The following is a 26238-nucleotide window of genomic DNA, read 5'->3' on the forward strand; positions in this document are numbered from 1 at the left end:
GTCTTGAAAGTATGACCTTCAGTGATTTCTCCCTCGCAGTCATCAGTCAGAGATTGAGGTTGACATGATAAGAAAAGTGCAAAAACAGAAAACTTTTTTCTCAAAACTCAAGGTATGATAATGCCACAATAAAAAGTCCAAGATACAATATTTATTGCTACATTAAAAACAAAGACAAATGACATCTAGAACAAATGTTCTTTATTAAATAATAAATCTGAACAGCATGTTTGTTCATATGAAATCTGTTTTTCCTTTTAGCTTAAAGTACTTCTGTATTCCTTCTTTAATAAAATAAAAGTAGCCCCTCATGAACTACGCATATGCAAAAAAAAAAAAGCATCACTGTCGTTGGTAATGTATGTTTTAATTATGTATAATTGCAAAACAAAAACAATGCAGAAGTCTGTAGCAGTCCTATAAAATAAAAATACTAATAAAAATAATACAATAATTAACCTTGTAATATTACAGTAGATATTGTCACAATCCAGTACAGTATTGGGACATTTTTAACTGCGATACATCAGTAGTTGGTCCATTAGCTCATTGCTAACACATAGTGTGAAATGCCATTGATGTGCTAACAGAAAGTAGCATCATGGCCATGTTAATATTATCAAACTGATCCTTTTTACTTCACACAAAATTACATATGTGCAGATAATTTAAAGCTTAAATTTCCTCTGTTCTGCTGATTTCACATTGCTAACTCAGTGTATCACTCTGACTCCATAGTGACCAGCTACAGCAGCCTCAAAGGGTCAAATGTCAAACTCAGAGTACAACTACTACTGCAGCACATATATTTATCTGTTGTATTTGTTTTCTGCTTGATGAGCAGGAACAGCTAGATGTAGCACTTCTTTTTTTATTTGATGTATTTTACATTTCATTTACCACTTTTATATGCAGTCAGGTCCAGGGTTTTGTGTTGCGAACAGTTTTTTTTAGGGGCTCTATTAATTTTTAATTAATACTTCTCTCATGACACCAGCTTGATGAACAGGAACAGTTTAACAGTTTACCTTAAAAAGTATTTAATTTACTACTTTAATACGCAGTATAACAATGATGCTGCTGAAATGAAATGCTGACTGACATGATGTGGAGTGTGTTTTGGAAATAGAACTCTTGATAGTCTCTCAAAGGGTATGATTCAACTTTTTTCCCATGGTGTAGTGATAAAAAAGCAAACAAATATTGCAATAAATTGCAATGTCGAATAGCAATACTTGGAGGATCGCAATACATATTAAATGGCACCCAATTAATACGATAGTATCAAACTGGGAGATAAGCATATGGTGATGGGACGGTTATAAGGATGGATAGCGACTGCTGTCACTCCAACATAAATCCAGATATTGCTTCTTGTTTTGCAAGTGGAACATTTTGTCATTTTAAGACTAATGTCAAGTGTTTATCCAGTCAAAACATTTTTGTTCTTCAATAACATCAAATGCTGACTGATTCAGATGAACTCTTCTATACAGCAGGATATACACATCACTTTTGTTCCTTGAAAATATACTTCCTAGGAGCTACGGTTATTTTTCCCTCGACCATGCAGCCATGTCAACCTCAATCAGAGACTGTGTTAGTTCTGATTTCTGAAAAGCAGCTACTGCAGTCACTTTGAAATCATGAAGTCGGCCACAGCACCACAGTGCCTTATCTGCCATGATCCTGGTGAGCAATTCTGTCTTTAAGAGGCTTTTCTCTCCTCAAAGCAGTCACAATTTACCCCGCATCTCTTTCGTGGGTGCCTAAGAGATTTGACATGCCACTTAGGGGATTTTTTTTTTTGTAGTTTTCTTTATTTCTTATCATGCTTCAGTGCCATCGTCCCCACTAGTGTTGCCACTGTCCTCCTGCTGTGGAATCCTACAAAACAATATTCTGTAATTGACACCTTCTGTCCACATTTAAACTCTTGTTGCTGTTTGTGGCCAAACCAGGATGATCCCATTATAACAAGTATTTCCCCATCATCCTCCTTTCATTACGGAAAAAGCCAAATAAATGCCAGCACATGGGCAAAATAAGCATCTCACCAAAGAAAAGAGAACTAACGAAAACTCAAGGTAGGTGTGGGTTGATTTTTCTATGCTAATGAAGTTTATACTTCCCACTTCATTAGCATACAAATAGCAGCACTCCACTTGTGAGCAGTTGCTAGCTCCATTATCTCCTGTAGCCGCTGTACACTTTGACGGGCTGTCTGATAAATCTGAGTGCGCCTTCACTGTAAAGATTACTGGTGTGCTCCATCTGTCCACTCTGCCTGTGCATGTGGAGGTGGGTCAGACCTCATTTAAATCACTGCCAAATTTATTTCAAATTAAGTGGTGAAAAACAACTCACAATAGCACTCACTTTGCATAAAGGAGCCAACAAGCCCACAGCTGAGAAGTTAGGTAACAATCCACTGACAGAAAGACAAATGTCAAGAACTTGGCTCTTTGATGACGATGTGTTGTTCCTCATTATGCTCATTAACAGAATGAAAGTGTTCAGTAGTGTTATTATAACACCCTTTATCCTACTTTCTGTTGTTTAGTTTTGAACCTGACAGATAAGTATAAGGGAAGTGCAGCTAAACGCATTTACTTTGACATGATAATGTTTGTGAAAATGCATGGCTAATCATAAGCTAATTATTGTTGGTAATCAAAAGGCAATTATTTTGCACACAGCAGGGTATGACGGCACTACCATCAGTGCAAGGGCGGCAATTAAGGGAGGTACGGGGGGGTCCGGACCACTCCTTTCTGGGCATAAAAGAAAGTTGTCTTCCTCAGCATATCATTAACGTAACTATATAATTTGACTTTATATAATAATATGCTTTGGATGCTAATTATAGACAAAAAACAAAAAATTTTTAATTTCAGTAAGACTGCTTCCCCGCCTTGTATGCAACACAGTGTTTTGGTCCAGTGCCTGCTAACACACATTAGCCCTCGGTGCGAGGAGGTACAAGATCATTTTCATACCGAACTATTTTGTTTTTTAGATGGTTAACAGTAATATTTCTAATATATAATATTTAAGATTAACCGACCTATGTAATTAGGTTCTAAGATTTTTTCTTACTTACACATTAGATTGGCTGTCATGATGCAATTTTGTTTATAATTTTGGAGATAAAGGAGGACAAGAAATAATTACAACAAAAACTGTCACTCCAAAATGTAATTCAGGGGACCTACTGACACCACTTCAGCTGGTTGCAAGATAAAAATTCATGTTAACTGATTTAGAACTAAATTGAAGTTGTAGTAACTTTATGAAATTGGCTTGAAAATGCAATTTTTCTCCACCTTGAGTTCAGGATTTCAAGTTCCCTCCCCCAACCTCTAAACATTCTTCAGACAGGTAAGACTAAGACCTGAACAAACTAATTGAAGTTACTTTTAAACAATTGTCAACTTAAAAACTAGTGTTTACAATTATCGTAATTAAGTGGAAAAACTAGTCTGAACATTGAATCATTAGTCTTTCGGTTGAACTTAATTTCATTTGAAGTTGTCATAATTCAAAAGATTAATGAAAACTCTTGCATTAATTTTGCATTAATTTTTCTTTTGTTTTTAGAGTGATGTGATGTGTGAACTTATTTTGAGCTTCATGTTCTTGTAAAGCTACTTAGATTAGACCAGTAACACATAAATGTACCAGAAAAATAAATTACTATATATCAAACTCTTTATAATTATAAAACAACACCCACATGTGTACCATTGCCACCCACTGGTCATTCTTGATATTGCTGGTTGAAATTATAGTAACTTATGTGGGCTTTTGAACTGATAAGGAACACTGCCATTTTAACATTTGAACATAACGCACAATCCTTATCAATTACCATGTGCATAAAGTAGAAATATTATATATATATATTTACAGCAGCACACATTTGATGTTCCCTTCAAGAACTGTCCACCCCCTGCCAACAGTGAAATGAAATATCCACTCTTGCACCAATGTTGAAAGAAAATAAATGCTCCAAAGCTTTAAACATATGGAGGAAGTCTTTATCCACTAACAGGGTGATAAAACATACATTTGAGTTTCCTGAGCACACTTAAACTAAAATCCGCTTTGTGTTTTTTGAAATCCAAAGTGGGTAAGTGTTTGTTCAAGCACTTACTGACACCCCTTTGAGCTTCACGCTCGTAGTTTGAGTTAACATAATGGGCCTTAAGCTCTGGTAGACGCTGCAGATAAGACTTCTGCAGACCTTGCCTCTCTCTCACACACACACACAGACAAAGCTCTTCTTGCTGGTGAAAGATTCATTAGCGTGAGGATGCAGAGATCAGCAAGATTGGAGTGGAAGTTGCTTCATATTTAACAGTCTTGGGGAGAGAGCCAAGTCTTGTGGTCCGATAGCATGCAATTTTCATCAGAGTAATGGGAGATGATGTCTTAGATGCTCGGAGCGCTGTGCTGGAGGAGAAATCGGGCATTTCATTGCCCTGCTCTCAGCACTTACTATTTACTTTTATGATTGTTTCCTTGTCTATATAAATCGGAGGGATATTCATCACTGCCGTGCAAGGAGGAGATAGGAGGAGGATGACAGTGCAAAGAAAGTAGCTTTAAGATATTTATCAGCTGAATTTGGTACATTTGCATCATGCAACAAATGGGAGAAACCTTAATAACAAGTCCACTTAAGTGATTGTTTCTAACAAAGTTCTTTTTTAAAAGGAACAGTTTGCCCCCAAAATCAATAAGATCTTTTTTTCCTTTTACCTGTAGTTATTTATCCATCTATATTGCTTTGCTGTGAGTTGCTGAGTTTTGGAGGTATCAGCCATAGAGATGGCTGATATCTGATGCCTGCCTTCTCTCGATTTTAATGGAACTACTTTCTTTCTTGTTGAAAGAAAGTAGTGCCTACATGGCCCTGCTCACAACAAGGTCTGGGGATTATCTTGAGTGACCAGGTCATGATTTCTGAAAAAGGCACTGCTGTTGAGTTCTTCAGATGTTTTCTGGGGGGGAGCTCTTTGAGCACCACAAGCAGAGTGCCATCTACTTCCATTATATTCAAGAGAGGGAAGACATCCGCTCAGTATCTCCAAAATATTCACAGTATGTCAGTTGAAGGCACAGTGGAGGGTTTCAGATAAGAAAAAGGCAAAAAAAAAAACTAATTTCAAAGCTCCACACCAGCCAATCTTAGCAGACAATTTTAGGTTGCCAGACCAACCAGACAGATTGGTCAACATCATTAGCATGGAGAGCAACAGCAAGGATATTAGCATGTATAGTGACAGCAGTTACTCTCACATAAGTTATGAGGTGGAGGATTTTTCTCCATATTTAAGTATTGATACTTGACAACCTTAGGGTCAGGGACGGGGCAGAATGAACTAATTACAAATACTCAAATTACTGTAATTAAGTAGTTTTTTTTGGGGTACTTTTACGCATACTTAAGTATGCATCACACTATGTAATCCACTTAGTTACTTTTAAAATAATAATTGCATTCTGAGTACACTTTGAATTAATATCCAATCCTTTTATCTGCATTTTAGTAGCCAATCAGGTGAATTGATCATACAAACCAAAAGAACTAAACAAAATGCTACAGCATGATTAATTTTTAATCAGCATTAAGAATTTGACTAATTAAAAATATATTTATGGATATTTAATCAATAGTCTTGACATTGTAGTAACTGCTCCTCATCTGACATTGTTTTTGTCATGTGGAGCCATTTGCTGAATAAGGAAACTTTGACTTAAAAAAAAGTCATATCTTATAAATTATTAATGATTAATTGATTGTTCTATGACGATTCTTTATCTAGTATTTGATTGTTGGTGGTTTCAACCAAAGGTTCAGGAAAACGCACACCCCCATTTCTAATGTATTTAACATCAACGGTTAAAATTAACTACTCTGAGTAGTTTTTGAGATGAATACTCTGCATTTTTACTTAAGTATATTACCAAAACCAGTACCTCTACTTGTAATTGAGTAATATTTCAGCAAAATAAGGTACTTTTACTTGAGTACAGATCTTCAGTACCACTGGTCAGGGGTGACAAAGAGTCACTTCATCTTACTGTTGTCATATAACACACTTCCATTTTAGCTGCAGTTTAAATATTTTAACATTGAGCACAAACTGAAGTTATCTGTCAAAGAATATTTGGCAAATAGGGTAATTTATCAACATTGTCAGGACATGACTCAGAAAAATATGAAATATCATAAAAATGCCAAAATACAGTGTAGTGGTGCTTTAAGTGCTTTATCCAGCTTCTACTGGAGGATAACTGGCCTTACAGAGACCGATACTTTCTTTCTTCCATTGCTGTACTGTAAAATTCTGCATTTTTTGACGGATGCTGTCAAAAGTTAAGAAATAATGCATGAAATGTGCGCCCAAAAGTGGTCACTTCCACAAGTAAAAGCCAATCCCACTGAACCTGCCTAAAAAGATGTTGTTTCAGCTGCCAAAGTAAGAATGGAGCTTGACAGTGACAGGTTAAGTCTGCTCGTGTTCATCTTGCAACCATCTTGCTTTATGCTCTCAAGAGACCACTTTTGACCCAGTTAAGGAAGGTACTATGTACTAGTCTCGAGCAGAAGACTGGCTGCAGCAGAAAGAGCTACTTTTGGAGAAATATCTGCTGTACAAGCTCAGCTTATCTTTTACTGTTCGGTTCTTACTGGAACTATGTGGTAGACTGCGGGAAAAATACAGTATGTGGTCCAAGCACAATTTCTTATATTACTTTTGTGTTACACTGTTCATGTATTTCAAAATGATTGTGTCTGGAAACTATTTTATCAGGCTATCAAAATATTAAGTGTCTGTTAAAATACAAAATGTTTATGTATGATAAGAAAATACAAAAAAGTAACTGAAGGAGAAGTCAGAAATGCATATTTTCTGCACTGCTTGTAAATGTCGAGGTATTTCAGAACACATGTCAATTGACAGGTTGGCCTTTCCAGTGTTGAGTTTTGGTCTCAACACCTACGTGAGCCACTGACCCGAGCATCAGCAGTACAGTTTGATTGTTCCAAGCACATGTAGCTGACTTTTTGATAGCCTATTGTTGGAGAGTTGCTGTATAGAGAGAGCAGCGAGTAGTTTGTACCTCATCTTGAGTGAGACTCGGCTGCCCCTAAATAATGTCAACATTCCTATGCAAGAGGGTCAAGTAGAAAGCACTTGCTGTACTCGAGGGCCCTTAAAAGAAAACAGCCTCCACCACACTCAGTGTAGTTTGAAGAAGGCTGATTTCAATCAGGGAACCTGCAGGTGAACAGGGTTCACTAACTGTTTTGCACTTGAGATCTGTAGATGTCAAATTTTGAAACACTTCTATCATATATTAATTTTGAAATAAGAATTTCTGAACAAAATTTGCCAAGTGACTCATCAACATGGATGCCTTTGAACATTTACACAGGTGGAGGCAGCAGTGATATCCAGGTTTGGGGTTTTTTTCATACCTTCCTTTTTTCATCATCTTTTTATGTGCAACAGATGTACCTTAAACCAGCACTAATATATAATCATACAATAATAACAGAGTACACTGAGTTTCCTCCTGTCCCTCATCCCTCCCCTCCACCCACATACACCCAAGTGAACAAAACACAGACAAGCAGGCAAAAGAGCAAATAAAGGAAATTTAAAAAACAACAACAAAGTACACTTAGAAAACTTAGAAGAAAAACAAACCAAAAATAAATAACCACCCACCCCACCCCACCCAAAAAAAAAGAAAGAAAAGATGAGACAAAAGCAGTGACAAAATTCAATCACAATAACTTCATAGTCCATAATTTATGGTGTGTATATAAGTCCAGAAAAGTAAGAAAATAGTGTGAGTTCTTGAAGAATATGTCCCTGATTGTTTAGTTCTAAGGTTAGTCTGTCTAATGGTAGGAACTGTGATAACTGGTAATTAATATTCTGTATTTTTTTAATCTGATTGGAAATACCATTTAATAAATACAAACAAGGATTCAATTTAAGTTCTATTTTCAGGACTGATGCAGTGAAATCACTTGTTGAAAAACTTTTCAACAAGTGATGGTATAAAAACATGTGCATCACATCATATCTGACATTCTACCAGGGTTCATGGTATTGTGGCAGTATTTGTGCAAAACTTGTATTAAACAACTCAACTGTACTTGACTGTACTGAAGGCAGAGCTGGTTGTCATAGCGACGTTATTCCCACAATAGTGAAAACAACACAGCCTCGCTGCAGCCTAACAGACGTATATGTGCAGTCTTTATTCACTGACAAACTCAAACCTACACTGTACATTTACAGCGCCGTCACTGTACACTTACTGCCAACTTCACTGCTCACCTTCTCATCTGCCACAGACAGTATAATCAGTCTGACACTTTCTCGCTCTCTCTCTAAAGTTACACACTCACTCCAGTACGCTCCTCTGGTCAATCAGTAATCTGCAGTGTTTTCTATCGTACCTTTATCAGCGTGATTAAATCCAGAATACTCCAAAACGGGGGCAGAGGCATTTTTCTTCTTTTTTTTAAATTGTTAATCCTGTAGCTTCATCTCCTTGATGGCATGTTTCTCACCTGTACTGTTCGCAAGTAGAGAGTCTGCCCTCTGGTGGTGTAAGCTGCTCACTACAATACAGCATCTCCCTATCAATTTAATATAAAGAGTAGCATCTGTATTTAGGACAGTATGGAAAATCATACCATTGGGATATTTTAATACCCTGGAATACCATGATATCTTTATACCACCCAAGCCTAGTCTAAGTCTAGGTCTAGGCTAGGTCTCCAAAAAATAGTAGGGATGGGATGACACATTTATCTCCTGATTCGATACTATCACAATACTTGGGTGCTGATTCACTATGCATTGCAATTTACTATTACAATTTATTGCTATTTTTAAAAATGTTTTTAGGCTTTTTATGGCTTTCTTGAATAGGACAGAACAGAGAGAGAGAGTGGAGGAATTACATTCAGAAAAAGTCTGCAGGCTGGGATTGAACCCACGGTCGCTGCAAAGCACTCCACCTCAGTACATGGCACACATGATGTACCAACTGAGCTGCCAGGGAGCCCGATTCACTGCAGATTTTGTTTGCTTTTTGAACACAAGACCATGGGAAAAAGTTTAATCATACACTTCAAGAGACTGTATATTGTGAGTCATATTTCTGAAGTCTCACAGTCTTCGAGATGTGCATATAAAAGATAGAAATTAAAAGCAACTTTTCAAATAAACTTCAGCTACTCCTGCTAATGAAACTAGTATTAGAAAATAATAGATAAAATGAAATAAGATGTCAACCCAAAATGAAAAGAGCCCTTGAAACCTCACACAACACAAAGAGTCTTCATATTGAGGTTTGAGGTTGCTGTAGCTCATCAGTGTGGACTGTACCAGAGTACCAGATTGAGTTAGAAATGTGAATTCAGAGGATTTTAGTTCATTTTCGCAGAGCAGAGGAAATCATTGAGTTACTCTGCTGCCATATATGTTTGGAATATAAGGCTGTATGGGTTGTATCCTAATAAAAACCCCATGGATGAATTATGTAATTCTCACATTACAGCAATGACCGTATTTATCATGGGCATTTCTGATAAAGTCATGGTTTTAATATATTCTAAGTGATTTCATCTTACTGCCAGCAAGTGCATATAAATGACAAAATGTTCCCACCATAGTTCAGAAACATTATGCAAAACAGGCTATGAATTTGATTTCAAGCCATGTTAAGAGTTTATTGAGACAATAAGAAGACACACACACACTCTGAAGGAGATTGCCACTAACTTGAGTCAGAGAAGTTTCCAGTTAGACAGCGTTTCTCATCAGTATTCGATTGATGATGTCTACTAGGTGATGAAAAAAGTTGACTGAAACCTGCCGTGTAACCCTCCTGAGATCTAAAGTTTTCATTTACTATTTGTTGGCCCCTAGAATAACGCATTTCTTAATCCACTGGTTCAAAACACATCAACCTTGGTAGAGTCTTGTCTCTTCATACGGACATCATTTCAGGTGGTAGTGATATAGATTGCTCTGCTATCTCCTGAGAGAACCTTTTCATCTCCAACTGTCCATCTTCTTCTCTTCACACCATCTGGACCTTTTTTTTTGTTTGTTTATTTGTTTGTTTATTTTTGCAGTGGGTTCCACTGAAACAGCACTGTCTATCATATGTTGCTCTCACAGAAGTAAATCCCAAATCTACCTCCCAGAATTATTTTATTTATTACTCATTTTTCACCCAGAGCTGACATGTGTATGTCTAGACATCAATTGCATGCTAGTTTAAATGTCCAGCATCTGACTATGCATTTACATTTTTTTCATAACAAAATAAATCCCAACAACACTAAACAGATGTGATGGCATGCGGTTGCTAATTGCATTTAATACCTGGCTAACTAAATGTGTAACCTGTTAATATGTAGCCTAGGAAGCAGACAACTCAATATTCACCCTCCCCTTCATTTCTAAATGTGCTGCTCAGGCCAATCACAACCGCTTATTTGAAATTGTGCAGGTTTTATACAAAAACTAAAAAAAGAGTGTCAGTGGTACATATCCAAAAAGTCACACATGTTGAGCGCCAGGCACCAGGCTCATGAAACTCAGGTAAAACTGTCAAACTAGGCAGTGCTGATCAAATATGAATCAAGATTCTTTCTCTACATTTCCTATTTCCTGCTTCAAATGTTTTCACAAACACATTTTAGTATATAAGCTGTAATTTGAGCAAGTGTGTAACCAGGCTGCCAGTTTCATTGCTCTTATTGATTGTAGATAGGTTGAGAATGGCCCCTTAGAAATAGAAAATTAGCTGAGAGATTCCAGACTGATGTGCATTTGCAAATTATTCTAGCAATGCCAGGCTAATTCATACATGCTCCCTTGGTGACAAAACATTTCAAAATTAATTATGAGACTTTGAAGGCACATCATGTATGGTTTGCATGAAGGAAACATTTTCCAGGGGGTAGGGAATGAATTCAGTATTAATCTCCGTCATGGTTTGCAGTGTTTTCATGATTATGAAAACAAGCAACCATAACTTATCTTTTAGAGACACAGCGAGTTTTTATCATATACATTTTCTTCAATAATAAAAAGGGGAGGGTTTTAACTTTCAAATTATGCAAAGTGGTAAGTCTAATAATCATGTTTCTTAGAAACTTAATTTAAGTTAGAAGAACTCATGTTTAGTTCTGAAAATAAACAGAAATGTCAAGTTTAATTAACTCGAACAAATAAAAGTTGTTTATTTAAATTAAGTTAATGAGAAAATGATTCAATGATTCAACTAAATTCAGTCCGTCCATCACTGTAGTCTTGGCTGAAATATCTCAACAACTACTGGATGGATTGCCAATGGATTGTAATCACTTTGGTTACCTTCCAGTTTGTCCAATACTTTTGATCAAATAGGCTCGCTGCAAAACTAATGACATTCCAATCAGCCTCAGCTGTACTTTGTGCTATAAGCAAATGTTAACACTCTACTATGTTAACCATCTTAGTTTAAACAGTTTATACTTGTTGTACACGAGTATGGTTGCATTTTGTTTGTGAGAATCTTTGTATGTTGATGTTAGCACTTAGCTTAAAGCACAGCTGTGCCTAAGTGCAGCCAAACAGAAACATAGAACAGCTGATTTTGGCTGACTTTGACTGACAAAACATAATCCCAATAATCACAGTATCTGTTAGTTTTAGATGAGCCTTGTTTTTAAGAATGAGACTGTTCGACTTCTTTTAAGCTGACTTTGTAATCCAGATTTTGGAAACAGCTGCTGTGGTGGGGTGGATGTGGAGTCTGGCTTCCAACTGCAGTAGTTCAAATTGAAGAAGTATTTGTGCAAAGAAATGAATTATTAAGAAAAGTTTTTGATCTTAGTACTGGATATGTGATGGCTGAATATTACTGCGTTACCTCCAAGCCTTAGAATTTCAATAATTCTCTTTTTAGTTTGTCAGCACTCTGTTTCTTCTGCCCTCGTGCTGCCTGTTGAAACAGTCATTCAACCATAATTTATTCACTTCAAATAAATAAGCTGAATTAGTCTGAAGGAACAAGTAATAAATTAAACAGTTATGAACATTTGAGTCAGAAATGTTTACTTTTCAAGAACCTTAATGAACCCACTGCTGCATCAACAAGACATCCCATTTTATTTTTAACCCCAAGTTCAAATGTTCTCTCTTTTTTTCTTACAGGATATCTCTAAAGTTCAGAGAATTGTCACAGCCAGTAAATCACCCGTGAACATCGGAGTAATGAGGAGAGAGAGTGGCGGACTTAAAGAGTGCCAGATGGAAAAGGTGAGCCTTTGGAGTAATTAAACTGAAATGGCCTGTGTGACCCGAGGGCTCGTATCCATGAGGTTCATCTGTTCTCTGAATTCATGCTTAAGTCCCTCATCAGAAATCAAACAAGCCACTTTCACTCCAAGTGTTTTCATTAGGTTCAGTAATGGGAAGACTTGTTTCAACAAGTTTCACCTCGATGATACATTCTTCAGTTTATATAGTTCAACTTTTACAGTTAACATTTTGTTGATTTAGTTCTTTAGTTCTTATTTAGTCCTACAACCCCTATACTAATGAAACATGTAGTGAAATGATAAATTAGCAGTTTGTGGTACATCAAACATCAGCTTTAAACAGATTATGGTAACAAGTAGGTCTGAAACAATTAGCTGTTTGACAGAAAAATTATTTTGTGTTTCAGCATGGTGATAATCACTTGGCCATGCTGAAACTGTGATGGGCATTTTGCACTACTTGATTATTTGATTAATCATAAAAAAATGATCAACTGATATTTCATAACAAAATAATTAATAGTTGCAGTCTTGCTTACAGGGTATGAATAGATGCAGATGGAAAAATATTATGCATTGTTCTTAACAGCCTGACGTGTTTTACAGCTGTTTTATTGAAATGATTAATTAATTAGTCAATCAACAGGAAAACAAATGGCAATACTGATAATCTGTTACTTGTAGGGCCTGACCAATATGTAGGCCTATATTATTAAACCTGAATTAAGAAAAAGTATCAAATATATTTAAAATTCTGTCTATAAAGCTCACAAATAAAAACACTGCATTATTTTTCACTAAAAAGTTTTCATATAGTCACGTATCGGACATCATACTTGCCAATACTGTTATAGACCGATGTAGTTGTGATAGGCCAATATCAGGCCGATATCATTGGTCAACTGATATATTGGTCAGGCTCTAATTACTTGTTTAAGTTATTTATTAAACATTCAGAGATTCCCAGGGGTGAGTAGGGCTCAACATTAATGCCTAACTGGGCAAGTGGGTCAGAAATCTACTTGCCCTTGTACAAACTGTTTTATTAGGGGGTATTAAATAATTATAAAACTAAAGTTGACTGTCATGTATAATCTCAGGCTGCAGCTTCTATAAAATGTCAGAAAAAATAGTGGAAAATGTCCATCCCAGTTTTTGAATGACCAAGGTGATGTCTTTAAATGGTTTTATTTGTCAGCCTACTATTCTGTTTGATATGATCATAAATTTATGATCATAAATATGGAATACTGCATATTTGAGAGGCTGAAAACAGCATTTTCTGCCATTTTGCATGAAAAACTACTTTAACGATTAATGAATTAAAATTTCTTTTTACCCCTTGCCCAGTTTGGCAAGTAAAATGCAAGATTTACTTGCCTGACATAGAATTTCACTTGCCCTGGGTAAGTGGGATTGGCTGCTTTCCTTTTTGGTTTAATTCTCGGAAGTGATCAACAGGCCAAAACCCAAAGATAGTCACGTAAAACAAGCAATTTGAAGACATCACCTGGGGCTATGAGAACTTGCAGTTGGCATTTTGTAGACTAAATAATTAATCGAAAAAACAACCTGACAGATCAATCAATAAAAGAACATGATAGTTTGTTGGAGCCTTAAATCACACTAACAATCATTCCAGCAATACGTTTACCTCCAACTGCATGAGAAAGTGTGCTGCAATTGCAGGGAAGATAGAATTTGCACATTGACACTCACTTCAAAGAGCTTTTCACTCACAACTGCACTTGCCCGGTGCAAACACAGTTTTACACGGAGGATGTTCATTGGAACATTCGTGGGGGCTGAGTGCCTCGCTGTGCAAGCAGTGATCGAGGGAGGAAAGAGAAAAGCAGTCACTGACCTCTCCTATTCAGAATTTTTTTGTGAAGGACTTCGGTACCTTACCGTCACACACTTGCTTCTCTAAGATCCAGGCAAGTGTGAGTGGCAGCGGTTATCAGGGAGGCTCCGAATGAGAATCTCCAACCCTGTCAAAACCAAGAGGATTTGAAAAAGGCAGTGGAAAGCGAACAGGGTCCATAAGGATTTCTGACAAGTGGCCATCAAGAACTATTACAGATATAAGTTGATAGACCACTGGAGACAGGGGAGTATGGAGGGATGCCACCCAGAAGAGGAAATTACCCTCTGTGGAAACCGTGTCAAAGAGATTGTTCTTTAATGAAATCGTGCCAAAAACAATGTTCACTGGTGTCCCATAATTGATTATATAATTTTGGCAGGGTTGTAAAAATTCTGCAGCAAGAGAGGAAGAAACATTCTGATACAGATAAGAGGAGACATATTTGAAACAGAGACACACATATTGTGTTTGCTCGTGAACACCGTCACATCTCCCCCTGTCCTCCTCTCCCCGTAGGCTGGGAGGAAATGAGGAGAGACAGTTTGTACGAGCGCCGATAGCTCGCCGTCTGTGCTTCAGTTTGGAAATGAAATATGACACGTTTGCTACAGTCTAACGAATGTGTTGCTTTTCATAGACAGACCCCACGCTTAACTGTTTGGAAATATACATTTTTCATATAAAACGCATTAGGCAGGAGATCATCTCATGGTGGTATGAAACATCCAGGCGTTCACTCATCCTCCATGTGGTTAGATGCATCCAAATATTGTGTACAGCAGGTGCTTCAAGTCAGTAATTCACAATTTACTTAATAGATAAGTAATTGTAATTAATGGTGATTTTGTACCACTTAGAAATAAGGGTTTCAAAAAGGGTTCTTCAAGGATTGTTAAAATCCTAGATTCAACCCCTGAAATATAAAAGGGGTTTCCGTAGAATTCCCTGGACGCATACTAGAAAAAATTCTTGGTATATAAAAGGGTTCTCAGTAGAACCCCCTGGCTGAGTTCTGGATCAAACCATTTGCATATAAATGGGGTTCTCGGTAGAAATATAAAAGGGGTTCTCAGTCAAACCTTATGGTCTAGATAAAACTGTTGGAATATAAAATTGTTCCTGGTCAAACCCCTGGATGTTCTTGTTAGGATCCTTAGGGGGTGGAACAATTCTGGATAGAACCCCCATGGATGGTTCTAGGTATAACTGTTAATGCAGGGTTCTACTCTCTACTCCCTGAAAGGGTTCAAAGTGGGACCTTTACAAAACAAAAACAGAGAACCAAAAAGTGTTTTCCTATGGGGACCAGCTGAAGAACACTTTATGGTTCTAGTTAAAAGCTGTATTTTGTCCCTAACAATTTGCAGCAGTGTTACGTGAGAACAGATTTTCTATCATGGGATGTAAAATGGCTTCAGGTTTCACACAGCAGGGAAATGATTGACATAACTATTAGCAATCTGATGCAACATGTCCTGTAGGGCTGCAACTAATGATTATTTTCTGTATTGATTATTTCATGATTGATTGTTTAGTCTACAAAATGTCAGAAAATACAGAAAAATATCCATCTCAAGTTCTTAGAGCCCAGGGTGACATCTTCAAATTGCTTCTGTTTTCCGATCAGCAGTCCAGAACTGAAGGGTACTCAATAGACTACGATACTGTAAAAAACTGAGACAAGCAGCTGATGTTCTCAGCTCGATAGTTCATGTCTGAAACATAGTTCCTGTCTGAAACAAACTCCACTCTGTTCTGCTGCTTCAATAACTTTGCTCGCGGTTATTTTACACATCTTTATATCACTGTTTCACCCTGTTGCATTTTTAGTTTAAAAAAGCCCTCAACTTTGATAGCTAAAATATTTATTTTTAGATTTTTCTATAGACCTCTTTTTATATCAGATGTATTATTCTAATAATATATGTTTCCATATATCTTATTTTCTAAACAGTATGCAAAGGATTGTTACTTGTTAGTTTTCTATTGAGATATATTTCTCTCTTCTTATGTTTATGTATATTATTGTTTATTTACTTCTTCCACACAATGCCTGGATGACAAGCTGCTGTAACACAAAAATCTCCAAATTTGGGATTAAGTGCATCCATCCAACAGTCTCAGAACTACTAATGCTAATAAAACATTTTTTTATTCAGTACACATGTAAACAGTTTACCAAAATCACTGTCATAAATCCCATGAAAGATTTAATTGGATGATTCTATGTTCATAGAAGAAGTCGATTAAACTTCTCGTAGCTTTCTTTGTGAACATCCAAAGGGAGCATTAATGTCACTGATCTATCTATTCATCTCGTGTTTTCACTGAATATGCGCAGCTGGGAAGTTGACACAACTTCCCAGCATGAACTCTCTGCACTTCACCGAGATATTTTCCCTCTGCTTCTATAGGCCGGGGGCAACTGCTTCCAGAATCAGACGGAGGAATCAGCCCCGGAAAGTAAAAAGCTACCAGAGCCACAGCAGGTGAGCTTTTCTCAAATTTATATGGAAATGATAACAGATGCAGACATTTCAAAATTTACTCATGTCGCTGCAGTGACTTCTTGTTCTTCTTTGGCCCTGAAGAAAATAACTAATCAGTTAATTAAGGATATGGGGCTAGTGTTTTTCTTTATTTGTCTTATTTTCGACAACACTGTGTTAGTCTGTCTCACAGATTAACTACCCTGTCCATGGCACTCAGCCCCAAGCCCATTGTTCCTACTAAATCAATCAAACTTTATTTACATAGCAGCTTTCAAACAAAACAAATGCAATTTAAAGTGCTCTACAACTACAAATATAGGATGTTAAAAATGAACTAATGCACAGCAAAACAGAACAAAATAAATAATAATAATGTTGATAAAACAAAACGGAATAGATGATTATTGTAAATAAAATGAATGTAAAAAAAACAAGCTTATAATACACTGATAATAGATAAGTATGACAATAAAACCAGAAAATTTTAAAACACTATCCAAAAGCCAGACTGAAAAGCTGGATCTTTAGTTTATGCTTAAAAATATCAATATTTTCAGCTCCTCTGAGATCCTCTGAAAAGCTGTTCCAGCAGCTTGGAGCATAATGGCTGAAAGCAGCATCACCAAATGTTTTTGTTCTGCTTTGTGAAACAGCTAAAAGAGAAGAACTGAGAGATGTGAGGTGCCCTCCTGGTTCATAAACCAAAGGCATTTCTGAGAGGTAGTCTGGTGCAAGGCCATATAGAAAAGAATTTTAAAATCAATACAAAAACTAGCAGTGTAAAGACTTTAAAATAGGTGTAATGTGTGCTCCCTTTTTTGATCATAGTCAGCACGCATGCAGCAAAAGTTTGAATTAACTTTAACTTTATTAGGGTTTCAGGGAGAAATTGTTTTGCAGACTAAAAGCAATACAGCAATAGAAGCACTCAAAAAATACCAAGACATATTCAAACACAGCAATGGGCAGCACAAAAGACAATACAAAAGTTGAAGAACATAGTCTTACATATATTACAATGGACAATACAGAACAAGATGTTAAAAAAACACCAAACTCTTCTCACAGTGGACAGTGCAAGACAAATATTAATAGACATAGTCAAACACGTCACATTGAGTTGAGGTCGAAAGTAAAGTGCATTAACATAAAACATAAGTACAACATTGTGTGAGTGCTTATCTGTTTAACAAGTTAATGGCTGCTGGGATGAATGATTACTTATGTCTGTCTGTTTTAAGTCTTGTTACCTTAAAACGGGCACCTGAGGGAAGAAATGTGGCATGGGCTTTCTACAAGATTTGTCTATTGAATAATTTGGGCAGGCCAGCCCTAATTAATTGTAGCATATTTACTGTATTCTTCAGTACACCAGAAAGGATGAAAGTGTGTATCACTCTCTCTGTGTTGCTCAGAGTGAGCAAAGATAAAGACATAAATCTTAAAAAATAGGTCACAAATATAAAAGTTCATTTTTTTGCTCAGTAATTTCTGAAAACAGCTGGCCACTGCGGTATTTAGCAAACATAACTCAAATAAAAGTAAAGAAAGTATTTCTTTGAGATTATTTCCAGCTGTTGATTAATTTGGTGTGCCATTTGTGATGTATATCTGAGGCTCAAAATCAAATAGTATGTGTTCATGGTAATGAAGGAACATGGAATCCAATGCATCTTTGTAACTCACTGAATGTGTTTTTAATAGTTAATGGAAAACTGCCAAAATATTTAATATGTGAAATAAGCAATTAGCAACAAATCAAATGAGATGTTTAGAACATCAAGAGGGAAAAGAGAATTATGCAAGTTTATTACACTATAATTTATTCCTATCAATGCTGTAATCTTAGTCAGCAGTCCTCTGGCAGCAACACAGTGGCTCTCTCGCCCCTCGTACCTTGAACCTCAGGTAGGAGACTGACAGCTTTTACCATGCTGTAGCTCCAACTGTGACATGTTGTCGCTGATTCCACCCTTGTACTCACAGCCCTGGCCCTGAAAACTTTCTCTGCCCAGTAGTCCAAAACTCCTGTGCTAGTAGTGTAAACACAGCGCTCTGAGCTCTCACTCTGGTCCAGGCAGTCAAGAAGTTGCATGGCTTACTGAGCTAAGTAGCTAACAGGTAGGGCTGAACAATTTTAGGAAAAGATCTAATTGCGATTTTTCTGGCAGATATTGCGATTTCAATTCGATTCACGATTTTTTTTCTTCAAATCAAGCTTCAGTGCAATATTCACAATGTATAGTAACATTTACAATCATTATTAATTATTCAAACTAGGTATTTGTGAGGGCTTCAAAGAAAAATAACATTAAGAGAAAAACTACTGACTATACTGAAGACAATTCGCACACATCATCACATTAAATCAGTATAAATAAATAAATTAATAAACAAACACACACACACGCACGCGCGCGCGCACACACACGCACACACACACACACAGGTCTGGTCCATTCATTAAGTTCCATATGATGTTTGCTGCATTGTTGGTTGTGATGCACGTCAGAGGGGTGTACTGCGAAGCGAGATTAATGTGTTAGCGAGCTATGTTGACCGTGGTAACTTATGCTAAACTCATAACCTGGTCGGCAGCAGGTTATGTTAAGAGTTTCAGATTAAATCGTCTGTAAAACGCGCCGTTCTTTAACTTATAATTGTCCTAACAAGGTTGTTTATGAGCGATATAGCTTTTAAACTGAAGGAAGACATTAAAAATGAAAAGCTGCTGAGCTGTATGTTCGTTATATCACCGAACGAACCCATATAATGTAAAAATGTAACAGCGGCACAAACTGTCTGCAGCGCGCTGTCATGATGGTTACCTCCTTTTGGTGATGCAGAGTCATTTTCCCCGTTTGCTCCAGATCATATTAACACTTTAAATTGACATCGTATATAATCCACACACTAAAATAATGATGAAACAACTACAGACACTTTGAATACTTTTTACTGTTATCTGTTTTGTTTTGGTGATATTGCAGCTCAGATCACTGATAAGAACATTCATCATCATTTATCACGGACAATCTTAAATCAGTTACACTCATTTTACGTTGGTTTGGTCAAAAACTTCAGCGATGTCCACGTCTCTGTCATCATAGGACAGTGTCTGACAGACTTTATCATGTTTAAATCTGCTGTATGGAGTTTTATTGTTTAATGTGCAGTTTTCATGTTAGAATAAACCGCAGCATTAAGACCACATTTAGTCCATCAGTAATTTTCTGACATCATTCTTCTTCTCCTGCTTCATTTGCAGCAACGATGTTGCTTTTTGCCGTAATGTATTTAGTATACTTTCCACAGCTCGTAATTATAACAACTTGATCATTTTGCTTCAAGTAAGTGGCTCGCGATCGCTTCATTTCATGCGGAAGAAGAGTGAAATGACGCAACAAACGCCCCTTTTATGTGAGCGCGCACAGAGTCTGAAGACGAAAGCCTGGATTAAGAAAGTGAGTTGTGCTCTGTGTTGAGCTTGCTTCGTAGTACAGCCCTCAGGAGCACTGCAAAAAACCGCGGCTTTGGCGATCACGTGATCGCGTTGTCTGAAATCGCAATTTCGATCAGAAAACGATAAATCGTTCAGCCCTACTAACAGGTGCTACAGTTAGCAGCATTTAGCAGTTACAAGTAAAGCTATCTGTCCATCAGATAACTCTGAAAAATCACAGAGTTGAAGCAGAGTAGCTGGCAGACACCAGAGGGAAAACATTTCCTCCATAAAATATGATCCATTTCCACCAAAGACAGTGATATAGTTGGTGGTGTGTTGTAGGGCTGCCCTCCACTAAAGATTTTCCTAGTCAACCATTAGTCATCTAGGCTAGCAGCAGTAGCAGATTTATGATATTAATTTAATTATTAAAATATATACTCTTGAGGCATAAAGTGGGCAGCCTTTTAAGTACTGCTGGCAAAAAGGGTAACGACACAACACAGTATAACCTCACACAATTCTCCTCGTTAAAAACAGGAATAAGTAACTTCCAGCTTTACAAAAACGAATGCTTGCAGATTTATCAACACCACGGACGATGATGATTACGCCTGAACCCGCCGTAATGTTTAGTCCCCTCAGCGGTATTCCCTGTCAAACTGGCCTCCATTGGTCTCGGAGGCTGTATCCCGTAAGACCACTAACTGAGCTAATGGCAGCTACAGCACAGTTAGCAGCTGTGCGCCGGAACAAAAGGTCCCTGTTGCAACAATCCCCCGAGCCTAACAACAAGTTACAGCACTCAAATAGAATTTGTGGTAGGGTTTTGGGTTTTTTTCGGTGACTAACACATAAATGAAATCACAGTCAACTAGACTCTTGGCACCGACTAAAGGTTAAGTTGACTATTAAGGGGCAGCTCTAATGTGTTGACATAATGTTGTAAAGCCATATGCATGGAGATCCTACCCAAGTTGCACATGCAAGAACAGGTGCATGGGCCACAGAGTGGGAATGATGAAGGCACCATTCTCTCTATTACACAAGTCAGTGTAGCATCAAACTCATTTTGAAGCAGTTATTTTAAGATAAAATAGTTATATAATGTTGCCTTAAATAAAAAAAAAGCCTTTTTACAGGGATTGTTGACAATAAGCAAGCTAATTATAGCTATGTTAAAAATAAACTGTTGAGCTGTAACAATCTCATTATGATATAAATACTTTCTAAATCCCATTTAGCATAAAGGACTTGGAAAGAAAAGAACAGCTAAACATGTAGCTCACTCAGTGTGACTACATGACTTACAACTATAACTCTAGAAAGATTAAACTCAGTGTGGAGCAAAATACAACACAAAGAAATGAACCAAAGCACAGCAAATGAAACAATGTGATGGGAGGACTCACAATAGCTACAACACATTCCTAAAAGAAGGCAACCAATCTACTAAAACCTAATATTCAATATGCCAATGTCACCTATAGTGTGTTCTATTCAATGCCCTGCCAAGGCCTATGCATAACTGCCTCCCTCATCATATTATTGAATTGAGTCACACCTGTTTGGCGGTGGCAGATGGTACAGCAAAACAATGCATCTCATTTCAATGCTGTGCAATACTGTGTAACTGAGCAACTGTCTTGCATTCCAAGTGGCAGCGATCCATTTTTAGACACGCAGACTATTTGCACAAGAATACGAGAATAATTCAAAAGCGATCTCGACAAATGGGCAGATTTGACTCCACTGGTTTGTTTTGTGCCAGAGAGATATTCAGTGAGAGAGTGTGACAACTGCTTTTTTATGTAATACAAGAGTGGACTGTGTCACTGATTCAAAGCAGCATGAGATAATGGTATTCTGTTTTAGATACGATGTAGTGAAAGAGCTCTACATAATATGTTACATGTTATTGAAGTCAAAAGCAGTTCATTCCCCGAGGCATTTGTGCTGTATCAACACAAGATGCAAGACTAGCAGAAAATACAATAATAGAAAGAAATCTGTGTTAGTGAGCAATGTATATTTGAACAGTCGTGGTGTTTTGATTTAAACCCAAAAGATTTCTTTGATGTTTCCCTTTTTTTAAAGATATTTTTTAGGGGCAATGCTGGAGTTGACAATAAGAACAGATGACTTGTAACATCTCAGTTGGACTAATGAGTTTTCAGACTTTTTTTTTTAATCTCATTAATTGGGAAATTTCCACATTGTGTTGCAGCACTGAATCTTGAATCGACTCCTTTTTCCAGCTGTCTGTTGGTGTCCCTCATGCACAGCACTTGCCATTCATGTTGTAGTAAACAATTTGATTAGTAATGATTGGCATTTTGGTCTCTGTGGATCAATCTGCATTAAAGTGCCCTCTATTCCTGTCACTACTCCACCTTCATTATGTGTTCTCATGTTCGACTGACGTTGAGACTGAGAGCCTGAGTGGCATCTCCCCTTATGTTCAATTGTTTCTGGGAGAAAAGCTTATTCTTCTTGTCTTGCATCTGTTGTGTTTTTTGTACAACACAAAGACGGGTTTAAATAAAACAGAGCAACATCTGCACTTCTAGGTGAGACATATTGTACAATAAGGCCTCCTCTATTCACTCAATCTCCCCTGGCAGACTGATCAGACAAAGAGGCTCACATCGATGTGGCCTGTACATCGACAGTCTGACAGACTGACACCACATACCCACAGAGGAGTTTCAGCCAGATTAAGTATAATGTCAACAACATGGAGGAAAATAACACTGTTTAAGCTTGCGCTTTAAAGTCACAGTATGCAGTCTAACCTGTATAACATTTATTCAAATGTTGGGTGTGTCTGCTCGAGTCCATCATTAAGATTCTTTCAGAGTAATATCAAAAAATATGACTCCATAACACTTCAGCAAACCCTGGCATTCATAAACAGAGCATATCTCTGAAGCACGGTGGCATCAGCACTGTTTGTTTCTGACATTCCTGAATCCATTTGAAAGGTGAGAGTAGAAACACAATAGCTGGAATATAAAATTTCATGGATGAATGTGATAAAAAGCTAAAAAGGAAAAAAAAACTGCGACCTATGCTATTATTGAGAGTCATCAATTATTAAATATTATTCTAAATAATAATAAAAAATAAGTCTTCTGTTGAGTTTTAAATTGTAAGATTCTTAAAAGCAGTTGAATTCTGTCTGTAATAAGACAGTCCTGGGCCCCTGCTGTGTTTGTTTATGGATTTTCAATATGTAAGGCTCAATAACCAAGAATACTAAAGAAAATGTTTGTCATAATGATGGTGTTTGTTTTAGTTGCCAACATATTCCAAGAAATTAAAACCATCTGCCTGCTGTGGCACAGTCAGTTAGTTAATTAGTTAGTTGGCATGCACTCACGTTAATGACGCCCACAGTAAAACAGGGTAAGGAAGATGATTACTTTCTCCTTACCAAATTGAGCACAGCAAACTTTACCTATAGTACTAATGCATAGTACCTATCCATGCTTATAAAAAAAGTGACACCATGACACCATGAATCACAATAAAGCCAACGTTGTATGTATGTAGCCACAGTCAAAACATACAAGTTGTCTTTTTTTTGTCAGATATAATCTATTCTATATTGACCCTTCCTACATCCTGCCCTTTTTTGCTCTGTGCTCCAACAGTTGAGCAAGCTTTGTACCCAGGGGAACCTCAATTAAATACATATATATATATATATATACATATATATATATATATATATATATATATATATATATATATATATATATATATATATATATATATATATATACATATATACATATATAATAAAACGCTAGCTTAATTGCTAGCTAGCAATTGTTTGTACATTAGCTAGCTCAATAGTTAGCATTCTGCTCAAATCTGCTATCAGATCTAACTAGCTAACTAACAATTGATGCAAATTAGCTAGCAAGTTGGCTATTGTTTTGCCACTTAACTTAAGATGCGACTATAGATGAGTATTCCTTTCGATTTACATGAGCCTAGCATATTAAAGAACAGGAAAGGAGAAAGCTAACAGAGGTGGTGGCCCTGGCTCATTTTCCTCACCCCCTACTAGTGAACTGACTCATGATCAACTCTTGTGGTCTACCTGAGACCCAAACAAGCCTGCAAGCCAGGAATGAATCAGAATGTCATTGGATCATGGCTAGCAGGATAACTTCAGTAAACCCACCTACCACTGAAAATTAATTTTAGCTACCAACACACTACTCACCAAACATCCCCCCACACAGCATCTGAGTTGAACATATGAGCACAGAAAAAAACGACATCATAGCATTGTTATGTGTTTTAGTCTGCCAATCGGTGACCCAATAAAAACAAGTCCTAGACCCATTTTGAGTTGCAACCCTATGTTTGGGAAACCCGGGTGTAGACAAAACAAAGACAAAACTGATACAAGGGTGGGACGAAGACAAAAAAGAAGTTGCAATGCCAGTCTGTCTCCCACTTCAGCACCATGGACAGCAGCATGGATTTATCAGTATACAGTAGTTAGGCCACTGATATCTAAGAGCCGGGGTCCGTACCTTAGAATCTAACATGCACAAACCTTGATCAGATAAAGGATCAATGAGTCTGCCCCTGCTCTCTCTCTGCTGCCAGGGGATGGAGAGGGGAGATAGCAGGTTAACAAGGGGAATGCATTTTAGTCACTTGGCTTAAAAGGGAGCCAGTATCTCCACTCATATAACCTACTGCATATACTGTACATTTGTTTTAAATCAACTTGACTGCTGACATTGGTAGTGTTGCTACTGACAGAGCTCTTGCAAGTTTTTCCAAAAATCTGCCCTTGCACAAAAACTTGAATTTCCTTAAGGGAGTTTTCCTAGTGATAAATAAGACCGACACAAAAAGGGGAAAATCCCAAACCTACATCAAAGTGGGCGGCAACCAAGGTTGGCAAGAAGCCATGAGGGTGCATTGAGAGATGGTTTCCCTGCAGAAGGAAGTGAAAGTCATTGAGTTTACTTACTTAAAATGAAAATAGGGATGATTCATTACTGAATACTCAATTGATACAAATTTGATTGATCACAGAAAATATAATCAATCTAAATAAATAAAGATCTGAAAACAGATTAATCAATGATTGATTGAGGAAAGTGCTTACAAATTGCAGCCCTAGTTGAAAATGTACTACATAGTATTTGTTTTATAATATCTCTGCCAAATAAATGGTCAAATTCAAGGTTTACCTTAAGGCTTGGGATAAATGTAAAGGTGCATGTTGCCTCTTTGTTTGTTTTGCTTGAAGCCAGGTGGTAGAACTGCAACCCACTGCCATGCAGAGTGATGTTATAATAATTTGCAAGCAGCTAGCAAGCCTTCAGGCATTCTCCAAAGTGACATTGGTAAACACAAAACAGATGCTTTGCTTGGGGAATTGGTTTCTCGTGCCTGTGTGCAGTGCTTAAACATGTCATTGCCAAAAATGACTGAAATCATTCAAAGCACCATTCCATTAATAAAATACTATGCAACCCAATAATTTTATCTTGAAAATGTTAGCAGGAATTGGTGGAAATAGCAGAATGTCAGACACACACACACACCTTTAAACTGCATCGTGTTTTTGTACCACTGAACTTCACAGACTGCTGTTACTGTCAGAAAGGGTCTTAAAAACCCTGGAAAATACCAGAAAAACCCTGGTTTGTATCACACCAGGTAGCTGCATTCATTCCCAAGTGTGACTCATTTTCCTGATAACTACAATAAAAAACAGATATAGTTGTAACAACACCAGTTTAAACTTCAATACAATACTAGGATAAAGGATACTCTGGATACCACAGCAAAAAGGCAGACAAAATAGAGAATATATATTTTTCTTTTTTTCTTTTTTACCACCCTTTTTCTTCAACTAACACCCCCCACACAGTGATGGTACAGAAAAAGTCACTAAAAACCATCTGGTTTTGCTATTCTGCAAGTCCAATTTCAGACAAGACAAGAAAGACTGAACTAGAACTAAACTTAATTTCACAACATCATAACAGGTTTACAAAACTAAATTAAAGAGTTACTTAACTGTATACACTGTAGTTTC

At 37.1% G+C, this 26238-nt stretch overlaps 1 protein-coding gene across 1 annotated transcript in view; it reads left to right on the forward strand.

Moving 5' to 3' along the window:
* Positions 1-26238, forward strand: part of luzp2 (leucine zipper protein 2) — a 240969-nt gene that overhangs the window by 211651 nt on the left and 3080 nt on the right. Inside the window, exons 10-11 of the mRNA XM_084723563.1 lie at positions 12249-12353; positions 16637-16711. Of these exons, the coding sequence (XP_084579689.1) occupies positions 12249-12353; positions 16637-16711 (180 nt within the window). The remainder of the gene's footprint in view (positions 1-12248; positions 12354-16636; positions 16712-26238) is intronic.

The sequence above is a fragment of the Lutjanus erythropterus genome, chromosome 1, assembly GCF_056507025.1.
Source record: "Lutjanus erythropterus isolate fLutEry1 chromosome 1, fLutEry1.hap2, whole genome shotgun sequence".
NCBI classification, from domain to species: domain Eukaryota; kingdom Metazoa; phylum Chordata; class Actinopteri; order Lutjaniformes; family Lutjanidae; genus Lutjanus; species Lutjanus erythropterus.